The sequence below is a fragment of the Phalaenopsis equestris genome, unplaced genomic scaffold, assembly GCF_001263595.1.
Source record: "Phalaenopsis equestris unplaced genomic scaffold, ASM126359v1 Scaffold000938, whole genome shotgun sequence".
Lineage (NCBI taxonomy): Eukaryota > Viridiplantae > Streptophyta > Magnoliopsida > Asparagales > Orchidaceae > Phalaenopsis > Phalaenopsis equestris.
Window position 1 is genome coordinate 1,120,138 of NW_018165377.1, and position 9,545 is coordinate 1,129,682.

The 9,545-nt window shown below is 36.0% G+C and overlaps 1 protein-coding gene across 2 annotated transcripts in view; it reads right to left on the reverse strand.

Moving 5' to 3' along the window:
* Positions 1-9,463, reverse strand: part of LOC110032405 (protein DJ-1 homolog C) — a 53,526-nt gene extending 44,063 nt beyond the window's left edge. For both annotated transcript variants that reach the window (XM_020736036.1, XM_020736035.1), the window contains exons 1-2: positions 9,307-9,463; positions 9,031-9,231 (exon numbers count right to left, since the gene is read on the reverse strand). In XM_020736036.1, the coding sequence (XP_020591695.1) occupies positions 9,031-9,231; positions 9,307-9,438 (333 nt within the window). In that variant the 5' untranslated portion in view covers positions 9,439-9,463. The remainder of the gene's footprint in view (positions 1-9,030; positions 9,232-9,306) is intronic.
* Between the last annotated feature and the right edge of the window lie 82 nt (positions 9,464-9,545).

Sequence of the window (9,545 nt, forward strand, 5' to 3'; positions counted from 1 at the left end):
AATCAAACGGTATGGCGGCGTTTTGAAAACGCCGCCCGCACTTATAAGCTGCCCCAAACGTTTATTAATGTCTTAGTCATGTACAGGTCTGATATTAATGTCTTGTTTTAAGTTCAGGATTATGTTTAGTATTTGACCACCTTATTTAATTCTTATAATGAATGTTTTTGTAGGTTCTTGATTTTTTTATTGATTTAATAGACGAGAAGCATAGTTTATTTGCCCTTCTAGTTGGCCCGATCTCGTCTCCTGTAAAGTCCATTGGAGAACCCGAAATTCACACTCATCGAACAACACCAGAGTCTCATGGTGCTATTCCTTTTGTACAAACTAGCAACACCCGCCACCTCCACATTCACATTTGGATTTTGAAGAGATATGACAAACTCTGAGGGAAAAACAACAAATTTTAGTTCAATTGAATGATTCAGTAAATAACCTAAAATATTTTTTGGAGTATACACAATATTTTTTGGAGTATATTTTTTGGAGTATACACTGATGGAGGTGAATACCGACATAAACGAAATAAAGAAAAAAATAAATAACGTTCTCATTGAATCTCCTGTAGGTTCTGAATTTACTGAGAAGAAAGAAAACTCAAAAAATGAAGAAGAACCACATGCCTGCTCATATAGAGCAAGCGTCAGAACAGGAGTGGGGACCCAATATTCTTGAAGAAGAACAGCCGATAGGTAGAATAGCTGTCTTTGATGAAGTTGCACCTGATAGTGAAACAAATAAAGGTGTTGGGGAACCTGGAGAAGGCATCCCTAAAGACCTAATTAGTAGCTTAGTCCGAATGATCAAGTCCAGATGACCGAGGAAAAAGAGGATGGTTAGTTCTCCATTTGTTGTTGTAAAGAAAAACAATGTGGAAGAAGTTCCGACCGCGAATATAGATAATTTAGTACAACATATTTATGAGTCTTCTACGCCGATTACAATACCATCTCCACAGCTCGATGAAGCTAGGGAAGAGGAGACTGAAGAAGCTTGGGAGGAGGTACAGTCGAGCGCAATTGTTCCATACGAAGATGTCCTCCCTTGTTCAGCAGTAGAGTTCCCCGACAGAGAACTACTACCATCACACATGCAACAGGTGATAAATACTTGTTTAAGAATGTACAAAGAAATGTATGTACAAAACATAACACTTTTTCTGTCAATTGTTTATTAAATCTAATAAATATTATTCAATCAATTTACAGTGATGACATAATAATTGCACAGGGTCACATTAATATAAGTCGAAATGACCTTGAAGCAGTTTGGGATAATAAAGAATTAGGGGTAGAACATGTAGATTTGTTTGTCATTGGATTAGATAACTGTCGGCGTCAGTCCCCTGATTCTTTTAAACCTTATTTGTACGTCTCTCTGGCACATTGAGTAAGTAATAAAATTTCCATTAATATTAATTGTTCATGCTCTTTTTAAACTCATTTATTTTGTATATGCAGAGGTTTAGATATTAACCTCTTCGAGATGTTGTTGCCCACGTCACAGTAGAAGCTGTATCTCAGACAGAGACAATTTTAGTTCTAATAATTAATAATAGGCATTGGATTCTACTTGTTGGGAATCAGAAGGACTACATGTGGAGATTTTACGACTCATTGCTTAATAAAATGCATTTAAAAGTCGCACGCGACATGGTAAAATTCTAAGTCTTATGTAATTAACAACTGACATAACTATTTATTTTTCACTGTTTTAAACAACCATTTATTTTACCGGATAAGACATCTTCGTAAAGACGCCGGGAAAGCTTTCCACAGTGACCCGAGTAATTGGGATGTTATCACGACTAGAGGCATTCCCACACAAAGTAATAGTGTCGACTGCGGTATATTTGTTTATAAATATATGAAAAAAATTGTACAGAAAGGCAAGATTAACTGAAAAGATCATCAAGACTGGCACGCTGAGATGCCTCGGTTTAGGGCAGAGCTACTATATAAAATCTGCAGATATAAATTATTTGGAGGATAAATGTATTTCGGCACTTTGATTGTCTTTATATCATATATGCTGAATGATTATGAATTTTGGCAGGCTTATTTACTCCGAAGATTTAGTTTATATGCTTGTCTATTGTGGTTGAAATGTGAAATACATATTCGTCTGATATTTTACTGCATGTTATTGTTGGTGTACTGTTATTTTGTTGGGTTATTCTAGGGGTATTGTTAGGTTATTTTTTTGGTATTGTAAGGTTACGGTTGAATTATTGCTAAGTCATTGTTAGGTTATTGTTGGGGTATTGCTAGGTTATTTATTGTTAGTTTATTGTTGGGGTATTATTAGGTTACGGTTATTGTTGATGTATTGTTATCTTGTTAGGTTATTCTAGGGGCATTGTTAGGTTATTCCTGGGGTATTGTAAGGTTACGGTTGAGTTATTGTTTGGTTATTGTTGGGGTATTGCTAAGTTATTGTTAGGATATTGCTAGGTTGGGGTATTGTTAGGATATTCCTCAGGAAGTTGTGCCAGAAATTTAAGTCCGAAAGTTTTTCATATGTTTGTATCCAAAACTATTATAGATATATTTCTTTGTCTTAACAGACCATTTGAATAACAAATATTTCTCGGGAATTTTTGTTATATTATTAGCATTAAGGACGCGTAGAGCGTAGACAGGACGCGTAGACAGTGAGAGCAAAGCAGACCCATCATTTCGAATTTCTTGCAACTGCAAGTGATGTCGCAATTATGCATAAATGTAGTTCCAAGAAATTATGCAATTGCAAGAAATTCGAAATGATGGGTCTGTTTTGCTCTCACTGTCTATGCGTCCTTAATGTTAATAATATAACAAAGATTCTCGAGAAATATTTGTTATTAAAATGGTCTGCTAAGGCAAAGAAAGATATTTATAATAGTTTTGGATACAAACATATGAAAAACTCTCGGGCTCAAATGTCTGGCACAACTTCCAGAGGAATCCTCTTTCGGTCACATGCTCAAAAATTTGTCTACCAATTAATTAATAAAGCTCAGAGAAATGAACGAGCCGAGACAGAATTTTGTTATTTGCTTGTGGAATAACTCAACAATAACCTTACAATACCCTGACCGTAACCTTACAATACCCGAAGAATAACCTAACAATACCCTGATAATAACCTTGCAATACCCCGATAATAACCTAAGAATACCCCAACAATAATCATACAATATCACAAGAATAACCTAAAAATTCACCAACAATAATCTAACAATACCCCGAGAATAACCTAAGAATACCCCAACAATAACCTTACAATATCCCGAGAATAACCTATGAATACCCCAACAATAACCTTACAATACCCTAACCGTAACCTTACAATACCCCGATAATAACCTTAAAATACCCCAAGGATAATCTAACAATATCCCGACAATAACCTTACAATACCCCGAGAGTAACCTAAGAATACCCCAACAATAACCTAAAAATACCTTAGAATACATCAACAATAAACTAACAATACATCAGTCATGACCTAACAATACCCTAAGGATAACCTAGCATTACCCCAACAATAAACTAGCAATACCCCAATAATAACCTAACAATAACTCAATCGTAACCTTACAAAACTCCTGAAATAACCTAACAATACCCATAGAATAATCTAACAAGATAACAATACATCAACAATAATCATAACCTAATAATACCCCAACAATAAACTAATAATAAATAACCTAGCAATACCGCAACAATAATCTAACAATAATTCAACTGTAACCTTACAATACCCCAAGAATAACCTAACAATACCCCTAGAATAACCCAACAAGATAACAATACAGCAAGAACAACATGCAGTAAGATATCAAACAGATATATATTTCGCATTTTAACCACAATAGACAAGCATATAAACCAAATTCTCGGAGCAAATAAGCCTATCAAAATTCATAATCATTCAGCCTATATAATATAAAGACAATCAAAGTGCTGAGAAACATTTATCCTCCAAATAATTTATATCTGCAGATTTCATAAAGTAGTTATGCCCTAAACCGAGGCATCTCAGCCTGCCAGTTTTGATGGTCTTTCCAGTTAATCTTGTCTTTCTGTACAATTGTTTTTATATATTTACAAACAAATATACTGCAGTCGACGTTATTACTTTGTGTAGGAATGCCTCTAGTCGTGATAACAACCCAATTACTCGGGTCACTGCGGAAAGCATTCCCGGCATCCTTGCGAAGATGTCTTATCCGGTAACACAAATAGTTGTTTAAAACAGTGAAAAAAAAAAATAGTTATGTCAGTTGTTAGTTAGATAACGCTTAGAATCTTACCACGTCGCGTGTGACTCCCAAATGTATTTTATTAGGCAATGAGTCGTAGAACATCCACATGCGGTCCTTCTGGTTCCCAACAAGTAGAGTCTAATGTTTATTATTAATTATTGGAACTAAAATTGCTCTGTCTGAGATACAGCTTCCACTGTGACGTGGGCAACAATATCTCGAAGAGGATGGTATCTAAACCCCTGCATATAAAAAATAAATGAGTTTAAAAAAAGCATTAACAGTTAACATTAATAGGAATTTTATTCCTTGTCCAATGTGCCGGAGAGACATACAAATAGGATCTAAAAGAATCAGGGGACTGACGCCGACGGTTATCTAATCCAATGGCAAACAAATCTACATGTTCTACCCCTACTTTATTATCCCAAACTGCTTCAAGGTCATTTCGACTTATATGAATGTGACCCTGAGCAATTATTATGTCATCCCTGCAAATTGATTGAACAATATTTATTAGATTTAATAAACAATTGACAGAAAAAGTATTATGTTTTGTAAATACATTTCTTTGTACATTCTTAAACAAGTATCTATCACCCATTGCATGTGTGATGGTAGTAGTTCTCTGCCGGAGAACTCTACGACTGAACAAGGGAGGGCACATTCATATGGAACAATTGCGCTCGACTGTACCTCCTCCCAAGCTTCTTCAGCCTCGCTTTCCCTAGCTTCATCGAGCTGTGGAGATGGTATGGTAATCGGCGTAGAAGACTCATAAATATGTTGTACTAAATTATCTATATTCGCGGTCGGAACTTCTTCCACATTGTTTTTCTTTCAAATGAAGAACTAACCATCCTCTTTTTCTTCGGTCCTTTGGACTTGATATTTCGGACTAAGCTACCAATTAGGTCTTTAGGGATGCCTTCTCCAGGTTCCCCAACACCTTTATTAGTTTCACTATCGGGTGCAGCTTCATCGAAGGCAGTCATTCTACCTATCGGCTGTTCTTCTTCAAAAATATTGGGTCCCCACTCCTGTTCCGACGCTTGCTCAATATGAGCAGGTAGTTCTTCTTCCTTTTCTGGGTTTTTTCTTCCCAGTAAATTCAGAACCTACAGGAGATTCCATGAGAACTTTATTTATTTTTTTCTTTATTTCTTTATTTCGTTGATGGTCAGTCTTCACCTCCATCAGTGTATACTCCAAAAAAAATTTTAGGTTATTTACTGAATCCTTCAATTGAACTAAAATTTGTTGATGCTCCCTCAGGGTTTGTCATATCTCTTCAAAACACAAATGTGAATGCGTAGGTGGCGGGATAGTGCAAGTCTGTACAAAAGGAATAGCTCCATGAGACTGGTGTTGTTCGATGAGTGTGAATTTCGGATTCTCCAATGGACTTTACAGGAGAAGAGATCGGACCAACTAGAGGGGCAAGTAAACTATGCTCCTCGTCTATTAAATCAACAAGAAAATCAAGAACCTACAAAAACATTCATTATAAGAATTAAATAAGGTGGTCAAATACTAAACATAATCTTGAACTTAAAACAGACATTAATACCATTCACCTGTACACGACTAAGTTGTTAAAAGATTAAATGGATCTTTGGAGGTGGTTTCACCCTATATTTATTGGTCACCTCAACATACGAGGTTTGGCGTCATGATAAGTCAGGGCTATCACAAGTGTGCGATCATAAAACCACAGCAGCATAAACACGATTAATAAATCAGAAATTCATATAACCTAAATAAGATGAAAATAATTTTTTTTTTATTGAGGTTGAGCAATATACTAACCGTAAGAGGAAAAACAAACCCGTTCATGTATTCCAATGGCTGACCCATCCTTATTTTCATGTCGCAAGTATTGACCTGCTCAATAGGTGGTCACATACTATTGCGGTTCAATTAAATGAAGAAAAAATATCTACAATCTCAGCAAATGAATAGACTTCTGTGGGTACACTAAAATTGTCAGAATAAAATAATAAATTAGACAACAAAAATTTAATAGTAAGTTCATCAAGACTAACAGATGAACTCTTCAATAGTTCACTATTTGCCAGCCTTGCATTTACGTCATTGACGGGTTTTTTAGCCCAAGTTGTTATGGGACCTCTGTTGGGCATGTCAATCAACAAAGCAACTTGGTTTGCATCAAAACTCAGTTCTTTCCCCCCAACCTGAAAGTCAATCTATTCATATCTCAACAATTCAATATGTGCATAGTTAGGATATGACCATGATGATAGGGGGGGCAGATCAAAAAACTGATTAAGCTTTATTTTTTTCAGAGTTGATCACGTCTCCCGAGAGAATTGACCGAACCTTATCCAACACCTTTTTAACTGTTGATGGTCGGCATCTACAATTCATTGATTGTTTATTCATTAACCTATAGAGATAAGATGCATGTTATTAATACCGGAATGACCAAAGAATGTTTATTCGTCAATATACAGAAATAAGATGCATGTTATTAATACTGTTATTAATACTGGAATACCCTAAAACTACAACAATAATATACGCAGAACATAAAAATTAATAAAATAATACCTTAAAAATAACTCAAGAATAACCTACGAATAACCTATACATAATCTAAAAATATCTTAGGAATAGTCTATGAATAACCTGCGCATAAACATACAAATAACCTAAAAATAACCCAGGAATAACCTACGAATAACGTACGCATAACTTAAAAATAACATACAAATAACTCATAAATAAAACAAGCATTACTTCAAAATTAACAAAACAATAGCCTGAAAATAACTCAGGAATAACTCAGGCATTACTTCAAAATTAACAAAGCAATACCCTGAAAACAACTCAGGAATAACCTACGAATAATCTACGCAAAACTTATAGATCATCTGCAAATAACCAGAAATAACCTAGGAATAACCTAAAAATAACTTTAAAATATCCTCAAAATCACCCAAGAATAACCTAATAATAACATACTTATAACTTAAAAATTAACAAAATAATGTCTTAAAAATAACCTAAGAATAACCAAAGAAAAACATACTCATAACTTAAAAATAACCTACAAATAACACAGGAATAACTTACTCATTACTTCAAAATTAACAAAACAATACACTAAAAATAACGTACAAATAACCTACGAATAACCTGACATAACCTAAAAATACCCTTAAGAATAACATATGAATAACATGCGCATAAACCTGTAAATAACTTAACAATAACTCAGAAATAACCTACGAATAATCTACGCATAAATTTAAAATCACTTGCAAGTACCTTAAAAATAACTCAGGAATAATCTGAGAATAAATTAAAAATAATTCACAAGTTAACTTAAAAATAACTCAAGAAAAACCTACGAATAACCTGAAAAATAAACTACAAATAACCTAAAAATAACTCAGGTTTAACCAGAGAATAAGATACGCTTAACTTACAAATAACCTACGAATAATTTAAAAATAACACATGAATAACATGGAATAGCTACCAATAAGTACTACGCTTCGGAGTAACTCAATAATAACCCAATAATAATCAAACTAATAACCGAAAAATAACTTGAGAATAAAACGATGACAATTACCAGGACAAATTTTCCCCTTCAATGACTTCCTTCATCATCTTTGTCTCATTCTTCTTTCTCTGCTTCTTTGACTTCATTGGTTGCTCAACCTATGTCTTCTCAGTATCTTCTGATACTGTTATTCAGCTCTCTTCAACCTGCACATACTCCGAATCATCAAACGTCATCGTCTTATGGCTTCGAAGTTATCGAACGAGGGAAATGTGAAACTCTAATAGAGCGAGCGGCGAAAACGTAGGAGAAAAACCACCGGAGAGTATTTTCAAAACGTCTTCCTCAACATTCTAAAATGCGGGATACTCGAAGAGACGCGGGCTCATACATCAGGTCGGGTCGGCCTTTAGCGAAATTTTTTTTTTCAATTACGTGGACAAGCGGGTTCCACGCGGCCAAATTTAATTGGTCAGCGTACTATGCGGATCGTCAGGTCTCCTGACCGAAAAAGCGCTCCCTCAACACCCCCCACCACCCACCCCCCTCCCACATCGCTGCCACCCTGCTGCTTGTCAGCCCGTACCCCACACAATCTCATCGCTGCCATGCTAGTTGTCGGGCTTAGCCCTACCGGAATTTGAGTTGTGTTATGTTTTATTTCCTGATTTCGAGTCATGTTATAACCTTTTTGAATTTCAACAATAATATTTATATATTCTTTCAATAAATATATTATTTGAAACTCTATACAGTACTTAGCTCAAACCAGTTTAGTTTACTACAAATGGCGCTGGAGCTAAATTGGAGATAAGCAAATGGCACTACAGCTGCTGGCGGTACACAAACTAGGCACGAGCTGCAAGAGAAAACTTCAAATGTCGAAGAACATGGATGTGGATGAATGTGCAAAAGGGCATAGGAGTAATGCAAATTTCTTCTATTATTGATACATGAATATAAAAAGTAATCACACTCTCTGAGCCTCTTGTTTTTCAGTACCAGTAGTCTTTTGACGTTAAGTAATTGTGCTTCCTATCTTGATCTAATCACCCTATTCAAGACTTTGACTATCATTTTTAAATTCAATCAAACTGAGCCATGGCTGCCATCATTCCAAGAAAATGAGAGCAGTTGATAGTAAACTTAACCTAAAACATGGAGATAGCCAACTCCTAAGAATCAGAATTGATAGTAAACCATTTCGCCATGATCTCCTAAATTGGTAATAGAAACTACTAACCGGTAAAGCTACGAGATCAAAACTTTCGTTAGCACACGCAGATATAGACTTATCGGCCACCAGCTTAGTCCCCGAGGAGCCCTCAATCTGAAGCTCCGGCTCGACGGAGGCCACCATAACGTCCGCTCCGGCGCGGCGAAGGACGTCCACCAAAATAACAGCCTCCATCTCCTCCGTCCCTAACCCTATCGGAACCAAAACCTAAAGAATAAAAAGAAAAAGTTCAGAGAGATATAGGTCAAGGAATCCGATGAAAATGATGCAGATGAAGGAAACCTTTTTTGTGGAAGTAGGAGTGAGAGGCGTGGCCATTGTCTTGCTCCGGGAGGCGCGCCTGTAGTCTTGTGCGATATTACGAGTTCGCCGGGGCGGCGGAGTGCAGCACAAGGGCCGGATGGCGGTAGCCATTGCATCCGCGAGGAAGCGAAAGACTGAACAGTTATTATTGGGTGGGTGCAGTTTGTTTATATTGGGATATTTCAAGTTCAGGGGCTGTTACAAGGAGAAATTTTTTA